The sequence below is a fragment of the Chelon labrosus genome, assembly GCF_963514085.1.
Source record: "Chelon labrosus genome assembly, chromosome: 8".
Lineage (NCBI taxonomy): Eukaryota > Metazoa > Chordata > Actinopteri > Mugiliformes > Mugilidae > Chelon > Chelon labrosus.
In genome coordinates, this window is record NC_140358.1 from 13,893,415 (window position 1) to 13,906,342 (window position 12,928).

The following is a 12,928-nucleotide window of genomic DNA, read 5'->3' on the forward strand; positions in this document are numbered from 1 at the left end:
TTTATTCCCTTTAAAAAATGAAATGATTTCGGATCCAACATTTTCTAAGCCATGTTTGTAGTCCAGTCTTGATGCATAATACCAGAACATGTCAATAAGGTGTTAATTTTTTTAGGTGGTTCTATAAGTAGGCCAAATAAAAACAATAATAACAATTTAAGGAAGGAAGGAAGAAAATAAGGATGGAAGGAATGATACATCCCTAATGACGTTATTCAGACACGTAAATGTATGCACACAGCATGCACAGTGTGCAGGCCAAACTAAATCAGCTTCCATTTAGTACCATCTTCAGCACTGGAGTACATACACACAACCTAGAGAGAGGATATAAACTAATAATATACAATTATAAATGTCCACAATATGCTCATAAACATGTGCACAACCTAATAAGCAAAGAAAAACAAAAAAAAAACAATGAAAGAAATAGCGAATTCCACTTTTGATTGTGTATGTTACAGTTTATTGTTGTTAACTGATGCATTGAAAGTTTTTATTCCATGTCTCAGAAACATAGAAAGCAAAGCGCTGTGGAGCTGTAATTCCGTCACTCACCGCAGGGGGGCGGTGTGACCGTGTAACGACCTCGGAAAGCACCTTCTCAGAAATTTCATCACCTGTCCCACTTCCGGGTGGGGTGGGTCCTCTTCCTCGGATACAACCGGATACAACCACCACGTCTCGTGACCTAAATTTATTTACCACGAGCCAAACCGAAGGGGATATCCACCGAGATGAACTCTTTTATGGGGGGTGGATAACCCCCCTCATTAACTTTAAACATGCCGTTTCGGGAATAACTCTTAAAGTTAAAGCTGTGAAAAACAAACCATGTGGAGAATCCAGGGTTTTGTTGGGAGAGGTGAGCGAAAAGTCATTAAGTCCTTTTCGTCTTTTTGTGACGTTCTCTGTTGTTGTTGTAACCAAGTATGACTGCTAATAAGAAATAATCTCCGTTTGTTGTTATTATTGTGCGTCGTTACTTGTCTGTTTCGCTTATCTTGGAGCTGGTATAGTCTGTTTTTGACATAACTCCGCAGCTAACACTGGGACTGGTTTATTTTGGTCCAGTGAAGTTAGCACCTGTCACTGACTTTCAGCCACAGCCCTTTTCTAGGCCTTTCGATGTCAAATAATCATTTACAGAGTCTGTGTGCAACTAAACTAATGCATTTTAATGTCTCGTGCTTTACCGGCGTGAAACACTTGAGAATGTAGTTTAATGCATGTTTATTAAAAACATACATACTGCATGGTCTACAGTAAAGGCTATTTACTCTCACTGGCCAGTTCAGTGGGTACACGAGTGAAAACTAAGGTATCCTAATGTAACAGTCCTGCACTACATCTTACCTTTACCAAGGTTATGATATTCAGCATTTGAGAGCTGTTGATTCTGTGGTTTCATTTTGGAGGTTGTGGTTTGTCGTACGTGTTTCTATTATTTTGGTAACCCCATTTTAGTCAGTTGGCTAGGTTAAATAACAGTGACAATGATCATCCAGTTGAATTATCACATTTCTTAACACTATTTCAACATAAACTGAACATTGTCAGAGTCATGAAGCTTAGATTTAGTGCAGGACTCTTATATTAGTATGCATTCGAATGTACTGAATGCAAGTGAGTGTGTGAGTGAATTTAGCTCACAGACTATGTTTTGTAGTTTTGATGATCTCAGTGTATCTCCTTGAACGTCAAACACCGGGCGTCAACGTCTAAACTCTTCCTTTTATTCGTTTTCACTTCTCAGTCCTGCATCGATGTCATGGCAACAACACCCTGCGACTGCCCCAGAGTCACCATGTGGAGGATGAGGTCATCAACAGCTCAGCTGCTCTCTCCACGCGACACTCCTCTGACAGCAGGTTTGTACACCTCCATCTTTACTTTTTCCAAACCTCAGCCACATCAGACTGTGATTCACTCAAAATACAAGAAAAGTCTCACTTTGATCTCACACCTTCTTCGCCCTTAAACCTCTGGCCGTAATATTAGGCATATCATTTGGATTAAGCTCAATCCCCGGAGACGACCGTCCCCTTCCCTGTCCCTGTCCTTTCCTGCTCCCTAACCCCTCTGTGACCTCGTTTTGTCCTGCTGCCTCCCTTTCAGCTGGTTGCATCATCCAGCAGCATCTGCTCTGAGAGTGTGCGTGAGCAGTAGGATGAGGGGACTGAAGCCGAGCAATCCGCCTCGGACAAAGTCTTCTTGTGATGTTTTATTACAGTAGACTGGAAATATGAACCGATGTGTGTTTGTGAGATTTGGTTTGTGCTGTTTTTTTTTTTTTCCTGCAGTTCTCAGAAAGAGGAGGATGGGGAGAAGAAGAGGAGGTGGCAGAGGACCTTTCAGTTTGACCACGCTGAGCTTCCACGTTACACAGCCTTGGATGCTGTGGGATGGGTGGGTCTTTTGTTGACACATTTACAGATATTAATACCCCGTAGCCCAAACATCCTTCAATGTCCACTGTCCAGTATGACAGGAGGCAGCGTACTGATGGATTCGACAGCCTGCACAAACTATAATAGTACTGTTAAATAGATTCAGAGCAAACTGTGATCATAGTACCCAACTTAAACCCTGAAATGATGGCCACTAAAGCAGCTGTTCAATGCCATTTCACGACTGTAAAATTTGCTGCAGACAAACATGCATTATTGCTCATATATACTTCTTACACATTCTCAAGCTAGATAGATGCTTCTCCACGTGAGCTATTCAGATCTCGTAGCCTATGGGATAATGTGTGTGGGGCAGAAGGGAGGGTTCATTTTTTAGGCCACTCAGAGATGTGAACTGTAGAACTGATGCAAAAGGTATTGGGACCAGAAGTAGAGGTGCACATCCTACATGTGAGATGCTCTGATGACAGTAGACCTGATGTTTCTCCACAGGGTGCAGCGACGGTCCTGTTCATGCAGATCTGCAGGAGGATCCACTCCCAGTTTTCTTCAGGCACTGAGCCCAGTCCGACCCCGGGATCCCTGAAAACATCCTCCATCCAGAAGTGTAGCTACCACGTCTTGCTGGAAATCTGTGAGTTCCTCTGGCACCTTTGTAGCTGTGAAATATACACCGCAGTGGATTCACACAACAAGACATACGACCTTCTCAACTATACGCCTTTCCCTTAAATCTTGTCTGATACGGATCCTGACACAGATCTGTTGCCTCTGTCTGCTGTTTGCAGTATCTAGACATGATGTCCTGCCCAGAGGGAGGACTGTGTCATGTCTGCAGGGGGTGGCAGAGAGACAGAACCAAGATCAATCCCCGTCTCAAAGCAGCAGCAGCAGCAACAGCAACAGCAGTAACAGCAACAGCAACAGTCTTCACCGCCACAGTGAGAATGACCATCTCTCAGTCGACAGCCTCATCTCTGACCACCAGAGGGAGCTCTTGATCCAGGATTCACTTCAACCTGGTTTGTTCTGTCCCAGTCATGATTCAAAGTTTTTTACTTAAAATTGAGAGGTAAATTCATATTTTTTTTTCCTGTCTGACTCTCAGAGGAATCACTTCTGTCAGCATCCCAGAATATTGCAAAGCAAGACAACGCAAGGACGACAGACACCCATGAAACGGTAGATGCAGCTCTCTTAGTTTGTCCTTTGTCCTGTCCAAACCTTTCCTAAATAATGTGCTGTCTTTTCTCTGCTCTTGCGAAGGACTTGTCGTCTAATCTTGATTGTTGTGTTGTAACCCTCTCTTGTGTTTCCAGCACACAGAAGAGAGGCTCAGAGAAGCAGGACAGGGCCTCAAACATGTGGGAGACACAAGCGTTCCTGTAATCCTCAACATCATTGGTAAAGATTTAGCGACACAACTATTTGAGAAAATTGCACACCAGTTTGTTTTTTTATTTTCCCATTAGTCTTTTTTTTTTTCTTTATTTGTTCGTAGCTAATATCTTTATCTCCCTGTACACAACAGGTCTGGAAAATGCCAAAAGTGAAAAATACGAGGAAGCTTTTCCCTGTTTTCTGGCTGCAGCTAAGCAGGGCTACAGTAAAGCCCAGTTTAACACAGGAGTGTGCTACGAGAAAGGCAGAGGAGTGAACAAGGACGTGGAGAAGGTAAGACGCCAGATGCCACATCTGTTCAGTACTTTTGTACAAAATCCAAAAATGTTGCTGACATTTCATTTTCATTGCATTGTTGTAATCGCTCCTGTGTTTTCTCTTTAAGGCTCTGTATTATTACAGACTTGCAGCACTCGGGGGACACAAACAAGCTCAGTACCGTTATGCAAAGCTGCTCCTGACCAACAGGCGGCAACAGAGTTTAGAGGAGTTGGACACAGCCATCAACTTACTGGAACAAGCTGCTGCAGCTGGGCTCACCAAGGTGGAGAACCTGATAAAATCTCTTCTGAACTATTCTTTCTATTCTGTGAAAGAACGCGTTTTAGTCTAGTGCATCACATTGTTATACGTAATTATGGCCATTTGAAAGCTTACTTCAAAATCAAGCCTGTAAGCCTTTTCACGGAAAATTCACTGTGCTTTCCTATGACTAAAGTATGTAACTTAAACAGAGCCACAGAACATAACATTTAATTTTCAATAGTTCATTAATAGGCTGAAGCTAAGCAAAAAAATATATATATGTATGAAGTGAAACTGGCGCTGCAAATTCTGTCAGAAAATATAAAAGTTTATAGACAGCTACTAACATTTTATTACAATTGTCTGCCTCAGATTTATCATGTCCCATTAGAAATATGAGTAATAAGACTTTATTCTAAATTACAAGTCTAAAAACTATTCTTTTTTTTTTCACTTAGAGTTGTATAGCCTGAAAATGTAAAACATTTATATTCATAACCACCTCTGTCATTGTCATCAAACGCGCTTATTGATAAGACAACTTTCCATTTCTGCTCTCCAGGCTCAGCTCTGCCTGGCTTCGGTCTACTCTCAGGATCCGGTGAGAAATGGCTGCAAGTCTATCCAGTATCTGAAGATGGCAGCAGAGAGCGGAGTGAGTGCTCTTCTAGATGCTTCTAGTCTTTTATCAATGGCTTTAACTCAAGGATCACGCCCCTGCCTTTGTATTATAACTGTCATGCTTCATGAGGAACTGTCCCCTCGATTTAAATCATTACACATTAGCTTGTTTTTGCTGAAGTTTTGTTGAAGTGTGTATAACCAGTTAAAATTGCTGTAAATTACTTTATATAGTCTACTAATAATGTACTAATATAAATTAGTACGTTTCCGAGGTTGTCCTTGGATTACATGAACTCCGTGTTTTTTCTCAGGACAACACGGCCCTGCTGTTCTTGGGTCAGTGCTATGAGAGCGGCCTCGGAGTGCAGCAGAACTTGAGGACGGCCATTGAATTCTACAAACGAGCCGCTCAAGCCGGCAACAAGCGGGCTCAGAGCTTACTCACACCTCCCACATACAGTCAGGGTAAGTACACATGCTCTGTTGGAATGATGCATATTTGTGTTAGTCACTGCATTTGGTGTATTTGTTAGTGATGACGCTGCATGTGATACAGCTTCAATGAGCCAAGACCGCAGCGGTAATACGTGGTGTCTGTTCCCCCTCCAGCAGAAGAAGCAGTGCTGCGCTCCATCCGCTCAGCTCCGTGCTTCTCTGTGGCCGGCCTCCAGCAGCGCCGTCCTCGCTCTGCGGATCACCCGGCCTCTCTTCCTCCCCTGCCTCACTCCTGGAGCACCGGCAGCCTGTCCTCCACTCCTCTTCACCTGCACCCCCTGGGCACAGAGAGGGGAACCTGCCAGTGGACAGTAGGGGTAGGATAGAAGCCCTGAGACGGCACAAGCCGAACTGAGGAATGTATTTTAAAGTCTGAATGTATTTTCACAAAAAAGGGAAGGTCAAAGAGTGTTGTGTAAAGTCTGGATGAGAGTTTTTATACTAAACTCTGTATGTGATTGTAGATCAAACATATTGGTGTTTTAAATGTCTGAAAGAGCCGTTGTGCACAAGGTCTTACACAGAAAATCTGTGTATCATTTGTTTCTAAAGTGTTTTATAAGCTCCCCTGTAATATAAGTTCTCCTGTATGTAATACAAAACTGATCTCAGTGCCTTCAGTTGAGTTGGTAATCTCTGTCAATGTGGAACTAGTCACATGAAAAACGATATGTTATAGCTTTATACCAAGTGTACGCCTCGGAAACTGGCAAAAGTGTTGTGTTTTAATTATGTGTTTTAGGTTAAATGGTTTGAGGCTGTCTCCAAGTGTAATTACTGAATCTGTTGTGATAGGCCAACCTGTTAACCAGACATGACAAAGTCAATTATGATGCACTGCGAGAAGGATGCTACACTATGTTAAACGCACATATCTATATAATAAAAATCATAAAAAGCAATTTTTAATGTAGTTGGATTTTTATTTCAGAGAGTTTTGCCTGAATGCACGATTTAACTTCTAACAAAGCTGTATTAAAATATAACCTATACTTGATGTTCAGAACTTTTCAGATGTCAGTTTAGCACCATGCTGAGTCAGTGCTCATAAAATATTAATACTAGAGCTCAACCTGCTTCCGTTTCTTCTGTTTCATCAGACACAGATGTGATAAAGCTTCCTTGACACAATAAAACCATCCGCGTTTCTCCAAACTACCGCATGACGTAAGAGTCCGATGATGTGTGATTTCATTACCTGAGATGCAAAATAACACACAGGCGGATTTATCGCGCAATTGCGTCCCCTCCGTGCGCCGGAGCGTCCCCGCGTCCGCGTCCTCTGATTGGACGGCGGGAGGAGGGGAGCTCCACAGCGCCGCTCCGCCCCGGGATCCTCTGGCGCAGAGAGGAAAGCGCAGCCTGGCCGCCAGCGAGCACCGAGCCACGGGGGGCTGGGAGGTTCAGATGATGTGATGTGATCTAAATACGGGCGGCCGGCTGCAGCTACGGGCGGACTGGCACTTAAAAGCGGCCGTCGACCTCGGCCCTGCTCACTGTACTGCGTGTGTCGTCGTCGTCGTGGTGGTGGTGGTGGTGGTGGTGGCAAAGGGAGGCGCAGAAGACCGGAGGCTGACCGAAGCGGTGAGTGGATGTAAATAGATGCTCTCTCGATGGGGTGCGCTCCCCTCCCAGGGCGGCCGCGGTGAAGGTGGTGGGGATGATGGAGAGAGATTAGAGAGAGAGAGAGAGAGAGGTAGAGAGAGAGGTGCTGGATGCTAAAGGTTTGCTGCGTCTGTTCAAATATTGCAAAGGTTTGCCTTCCTCAATAGTGCCAACAGCAGTTATTCCTCCTCTGCGTTATTGTGGATGTAAAGATGGGCTGTTTGTGATGTGTCGGTGAGGGAGTTTATCAAGGAGGCAGCGAGAAACGGGGGGCTAGAGTACTCCACCCATGACATCATCGACTTTTTCAAGTTCATTCCCAGCCCCTGCTTGTGCTCTCATCTGTTGCATTTCATGTCCTGAGTTGAGGAAAGGGGGCCTGCCTTTGCAAATTGAAAGACGGCTTAATCTGACCGAGATTTAAATGTGGTGATTAATCTCTAAAGCTAGAAAACGATCTTGCTTTTTTTTTTTTTTTTTTTTAGGTGACCTTCAGGTGAAATCACTCGGCCCAAAATAGAAGATGAGCGGAAAACATACATAGATGTAGAGCACATAGGGACCCTGTTGTGTCACCTTGCTCCAAAATGAGAAGAGGAGCATTTTATTCTGGCTGTCAACAACTTTTAATTTGTCTTCGGTGCAATTAGATCCATGCAAGAGCCTTTAAACAACATGACACCTGCTTGTTTTCTCACTTCCAGTGTCCATTATTGCAACCAGCAGGCAACAGGATGAAATAATAATAAAAAAAAAAAAAAAGCTAATGGACTGAGAATTAATTGTTTAATCGGGACACATGCGGCCGTTGTTGCTGCGAACCATCTTGTGCACCTCGTGAACGGCCTCCTCTGTTACTGAGCACAACAGATTTATTGAGGACGACAGTCTTAACTACCTCCGAGTGTTGACTGTGCCCCACTGTCCTGCAAACTGCTGTGTCATTCTGCCTCTAATAACCATCCTTTCTCCTCCGCACGCCCCCAGCATCCTGTCTTTGCCCCACTTTGTCAAACCAACCTGGCTGATGCGAAAAAGAAATACAAAAGGCTGCTCTCTTTGTCCAGATTGTGTGCAGCTTAGACACAATTTAAAGGAAGAAAAAAGGAGGAAAGGAACAATGGGGAGTTGAAATGCTGTTTGCTTATTAGTCCTTGTCAGTGTTTTGGGGTTGTGTCAGGATGTGTGAGTCATGCGGCATACGGTATTTGCTGGGATTTGTCTGGTGGTAAAGCTCCAAGATGTCAGGTTTTCTGTCTTTTAAATGCTTTTTACACATTATTTACAGGGCAAAGAGTTCAGAATGAGCCTAAAAACGACAGTACAGAGGAGACTTGGGCTGTGCGACGGTAGCGGGTGTTCTGATGAGGCAGGACAGTTCAGTGCAGGTACTGTGCACCTGTTGACACCGTGTTTGTGTGTGAGTCACAGGCCTGGAAAAAGGGCACGCAGATTCAGCACAAACAGGTTGTCGTGGCTGTTTGGCTCAGCGACAGAGGGACGACACGACAGCCACCCAGGCAGAGGAGAGCAGATAGGGGCCCCGCATGAACAAAGTGCACCGTCCTGGGATTCTGTTTCTGCCTCTGTCCTTTCCCAAGATCTTGTCGTGCCTTGAAATCTGCTGCGTTTGAGTTTTCCGTGTTTCAGAGAAAAGGCGCTGATGATGGCTGCATCACCGTTTAGTTTGGTTGCGTGTGGGGATGTTTATGTTTTGCGCTTGCGTGCCTGGACATGTTTTCCTACCTGTATCTGTCGCCTGCCGCGCTCTCCACAGGTTAGCAGCCTCGTTCGCTTATTTCGAAAGAGAAGGGACGGCGACGCCACCCATGCAAGTGTCATGCCTTAGGATTGCAGTGATTTTCTACCACTGCCTTTGTCTGTGTTCTCCGCCACAGAGCTGATCCACCCAGAGATAAAGGAGACACGGCTAGCTAGTTAGCAGGAGCCGGCTGCCACTTCTTCTCCCCAGAGACCAGCTTAGCGCTCAGCTCTAGCTTTGAATGTCAGGCCTGGTTGAATACTTCGAGGGTCTGACTCACTCCAGATATCATGTATATGCATTCCAGCTTCATGACTTTGATGCAGTGTTTTTTTTTTTTCCAACACTTCAACAGTGACACCCTATGTGTAAAAAGGTTCGACAAGAATCTGCACCATAATGCGTTGATAAAAGCCTCTGGGGCTGGTTGAGCTGCAGCCACATGGAGGCTTTATTGGCTTTATTCTGTATATTTTATATTATATTCATTAATACACAGGCTTAGATGTTACAATCCCTTGTGCCAAAATCCCAGACAAAACACATTTAGAGGCCCTGTCCAACTGAGAAACCCTAACAAACCTACAGTCATGTGATATGATGCTTAACCTACAATCTAAATGAACTAAGTAAATGCTGCTGGCTTGTATGTCCCGCTCAGCAGCAGAAGCTAACTCAAACCTTGTGAAATATAAGCTAACCAAATGCTGCTGGCTAGCTTAACCTACAATCTAAATGAACTAAGTAAATGCTGCTGGCTTGTAGGCCCACAGAGCAGCAGAGGATAATTCAAACATTGTGAAACATAAGCTAACCTAACGCTGCTGGCTTGTATGGCCCGCTCAGCAGCTAACCATAGCTACCAAGCAACATGAAGACATCAGCCCAAACATCAGCATAAACAACAGCAGTATGCAGCATGTCATTGGGGTTTTCAAGTAGATATTATATTATAGTGATAAAGTAAACTTCCAACCTTAAGAAGTTTGAGTATTATCGAGCTTTGTGAACACACAGTGAGGAAGTGCTAGTTAATTCTTCCAGTCCAAGTTAATATAACTCAGTATGTTATTAGACTTTTTTTAAAGTATTACAAATTTAAATCAAATCTAATGTAAAATAAGTCAAAATCAAGCTTGTGTTGCACATCACTTTACTGTTTCATCACTGACATCTCCTCTCCCATCAGATCTACCTCTGCAGCGTATTTCCTGTCAGCCATGATGTCGGTACAAACTCCTCCCCTCTCCCGCTCTGGCTCCACCCCTTCCACAGGGGGTCTGGCCAGTCGCGGCGGCTCCTCAGCCACCCCTCCCACCTCCCTCAGCCTCCGCTCCTCGTACAACCAGCTGCTTGGGCGGGACGTCATCAAGGAGGCCATGGAGACCGGAAGTTCGGCGACCTTGCCGAAGAGCCGCCAGAGGCACACGATGACCAGTGTGCGGAGTGTCATGGGGATAAGCGACAACCTGGCTTTGTCGTCTAAAAATCAACCTGGAACCAGAGGGAGGGGCCTCCCCACCAAGTCCTCCTCCAGCTCTGCCCTCTACTCCTCCTCTTCCTCCTCCTCGTTGTTCAACGCTACCAACCCCAAGCTGGCAAAGAATGGGGCCAACATGCAGAGACGGGCTGAGAGCCAGCAACTGGAGCTGAGCAGAGCCAATACAGAGGGAAAAATTCATAATGATCTCATCAACAATCCCAGTTCGGACTGGCTGGAACTTGGGAAAGATAACTCGCAGCAGCCGTTCCGCAGAAGGACCAAGAGCTTCTTGGAGTACCATGGAAAGGGTTGGGATCTGGATCTCTGGGGAAACAAAGAGGAGAAGAAGGAGGAGAAGAAACAGCAACCTTCACCAGAGAAGGAGCAGGCCAGCCCCGTCAAGGAGAGGGAGAGTCAGAAGGAAGAGAAGCACAGTAGCAAGCAGAGCTGCCAGGACGAGAAGGAAGAGGTAGAGCCTGTGATGGAGGAGGAGGAGGAGGAAGATGAGCCCACACCAACACCAAGACAGCCCCTGCTACCAGTGGTGGTTGAAGCCCCTCTTTCCTCCACCTCCTCCTCTTCTACCAACAGCCCAGAGTGGGTGCCAGACCCCCAGAACCAGGCTCCGCCTCAGGTCAGAGAGGAACTCTGTGTCCAGGTTCAGCCTAGTCCACGTAGTCCTGCAAAGCCCCCTCGGAGCTCCCAGCCCAGGGTGATCAAGGTGGAGCTGCACCCCAACAATGAGAACCAGTTTTTGCAACAGTACCCTCCATCTTCCCCTAAACAGACCAGAGCTGCTGAGAGGAACACCCCTACCAAGACACGGGCACCCCCTCCAACGCAGGAGCCACAACCAGATACCGGTCTCCCTAAAGTGGGCTTAAGAATGGATCTGACTCCTGACACTCCATCAGAGGACGAAGACTCCAGCTGGACTACCCTGTCCCAGGAGACGCCTTCTCCACAGACTCCAAAGGAGACAGGTTCGATATGTGTGTGTGTGTGTGTGTGTGTCTTTTCATCTAATATTTTGGTTGAAAAATTAGCATATCTGTGTCAGCCTTTAATCATGCCTCCATAACAGCCACTTTCATTCCTCCTCTCTCTCCATCTTTCTACCTCCTACGGACTGTCTGATCTGGAAATCTACCAAAAAGCCTTAAGCGAGCAAGTCAGTCCAGCAATACTGCTGGAACCTTTAAGGCCCCTGTGAGCAACCTTATGGTGCAGAGTGATTAGGATGGACATAAGGAGAGGACACTGCAGATAGAAGGCTGTGAAAAAAAAGAAGGGCTAAAGGAAAGAGGAAAAAACATCTGGTGTTAATATGAGATTATTGTCAAGTATGTATGACAAAGCAATAGAATATAAGGGAATGAGAGAAATATAAGAAAGCAGAGAGAGAAAGGAAGGGAGAGACACTGTCGCCCATTGGGTCCTACTGCAGGGGATGAGCCCTGGAGTTGCTATGACAACAGAAACTAAGTAGGGACAGGCTGACCATCTCTGAAATTTACCCCGTCCATACTTGTTTGTGTGTGGCCTTTTGTATGCGCATATGTCACGGAAACTTGGGTGTTTTTTTGCGGAGCCCGCGTGAGCGTGAGCATGCATATGTATGTGTTTGTGTGACACACTCATGTGCAATATGTTTCTCTGTATCGCTGTCATCCATCAGCAGATGTATGGGGAGGAGGGGACCTGCCCCCGGGCTGGCGGGAGATCTCAGACTCATCAGAGGTCTATTTCTGGCACATTCCCACCGGCACCACACAGTATGACCGACCTGTTGCCTCCAGCAACCAGCCCTCCTCCTCTAACAATGAGCCCGACGCTGAGCGTGACCCACAACAGGAAACGCAGGAGACCCTCAAGCCTCCCAGTGAGGTGAGAGGACCCACACAACAAACGCACCTTGTGTTAAAACAGATTTATTTTACGTGTGAGGCTTTTTATTCAGGTTCATCTAATGCTGGCACTTTTAGTAATTATGTCCGCATACTCAAATCCATTTTATTCTACTGAACATTAATCATAATTCTCCAATACGTTTAAAGGTCAGCAAACAGATAAGTTATATATAGATGCTTTGGTTATTTGTTCCAGCTAGTTAGAGAAACTTTAATTAAGTTTGTCAAACGTAATTTTAAAACGTGAACATAGTGTGCTGTTATAAATCCAGCTCTTTTCAGCTGTGGTCAGGTAGAAACCTCCTTTCTCAGAGGCTGACAGTCATACCTATACCTTAGCCCCATACGTTGGAAAGCCGCTGGCGATCAATAACGAACCCGCCGCCCTCTGTCTCTCAGTCCGTCTCTGTGTTGCTTTCATCATCTCTTCATCTTCATCCCTCTTTGTCTCCCGCAGCGCCCCAGCAGTCTGATATCTGACAGCTCGGTGGAGCCGGTCCCCTCACCCTCTGCTTCCTCCCCCTCCTCCTCCTCATCCACGCCCTCCAATGACGTCACCTCTTCTGGACCGAATCTCAGCACCAACACCTGCACAGCAAACGTAAGGGGGAGCATTTCTATTCATGGGTTAATTATTGTCTGAATGGAAGAGTGTCCTTTATTGCTACCACTTTAAAGTCTTTAAGGGCTCTGCAGTCATCCTTTTATGTCA

General features: G+C 45.5%; 2 protein-coding genes across 4 annotated transcripts in view; both read left to right on the forward strand.

The window, feature by feature from the left end:
• Positions 1 to 502: 502 nt before the first annotated feature.
• On the forward strand, positions 503 to 6,508 carry dele1 (DAP3 binding cell death enhancer 1). 2 transcript variants are annotated; one of them, XM_084550441.1, is made up of 12 exons: positions 503 to 865; positions 1,757 to 1,871; positions 2,304 to 2,409; positions 2,904 to 3,045; positions 3,200 to 3,433; positions 3,520 to 3,593; positions 3,731 to 3,815; positions 3,943 to 4,085; positions 4,198 to 4,356; positions 4,900 to 4,992; positions 5,273 to 5,426; positions 5,571 to 6,508. In XM_084550441.1, exons 1-12 carry the CDS (start codon positions 835 to 837, stop codon positions 5,780 to 5,782), a joined length of 1,548 nt encoding a protein of 515 aa, XP_084406567.1. In that variant the 5' UTR covers positions 503 to 834; the 3' UTR covers positions 5,783 to 6,508. The 2 variants fall into 2 exon arrangements, with proteins under 2 accessions (XP_084406567.1, XP_084406568.1); XM_084550442.1 differs by having other exon boundaries at positions 505 to 865; positions 5,574 to 6,506.
• Positions 6,509 to 6,908: 400 nt separating this feature from the next.
• Positions 6,909 to 12,928, forward strand: part of LOC311492003 (amyloid beta precursor protein binding family B member 2-like) — a 36,373-nt gene continuing 30,353 nt past the window's right edge. Inside the window, exons 1-4 of one of the 2 annotated variants that reach the window (XM_084550118.1) lie at positions 6,909 to 7,040; positions 10,013 to 11,289; positions 11,985 to 12,193; positions 12,674 to 12,817. In XM_084550118.1, coding sequence (XP_084406244.1) covers positions 10,044 to 11,289; positions 11,985 to 12,193; positions 12,674 to 12,817 — 1,599 coding nt within the window. In that variant the 5' untranslated portion in view covers positions 6,909 to 7,040; positions 10,013 to 10,043. The remainder of the gene's footprint in view (positions 7,041 to 10,012; positions 11,290 to 11,984; positions 12,194 to 12,673; positions 12,818 to 12,928) is intronic. The other variant, XM_084550117.1, reaches the window with a different exon arrangement.

Bases quoted from the DNA above. Each gene is read 5' to 3' on its own strand.
- dele1 (XM_084550441.1), top strand. From the start codon at position 835: ATGTGGAGAATCCAGGGTTTTGTTGGGAGAG. The intron at 3,816-3,942 runs GTAAAGATTTAG...TGTACACAACAG, and splicing joins TGTAATCCTCAACATCATTG to GTCTGGAAAATGCCAAAAGT. The intron at 4,357-4,899 runs GTGGAGAACCTG...TCTGCTCTCCAG, and splicing joins CTGCAGCTGGGCTCACCAAG to GCTCAGCTCTGCCTGGCTTC.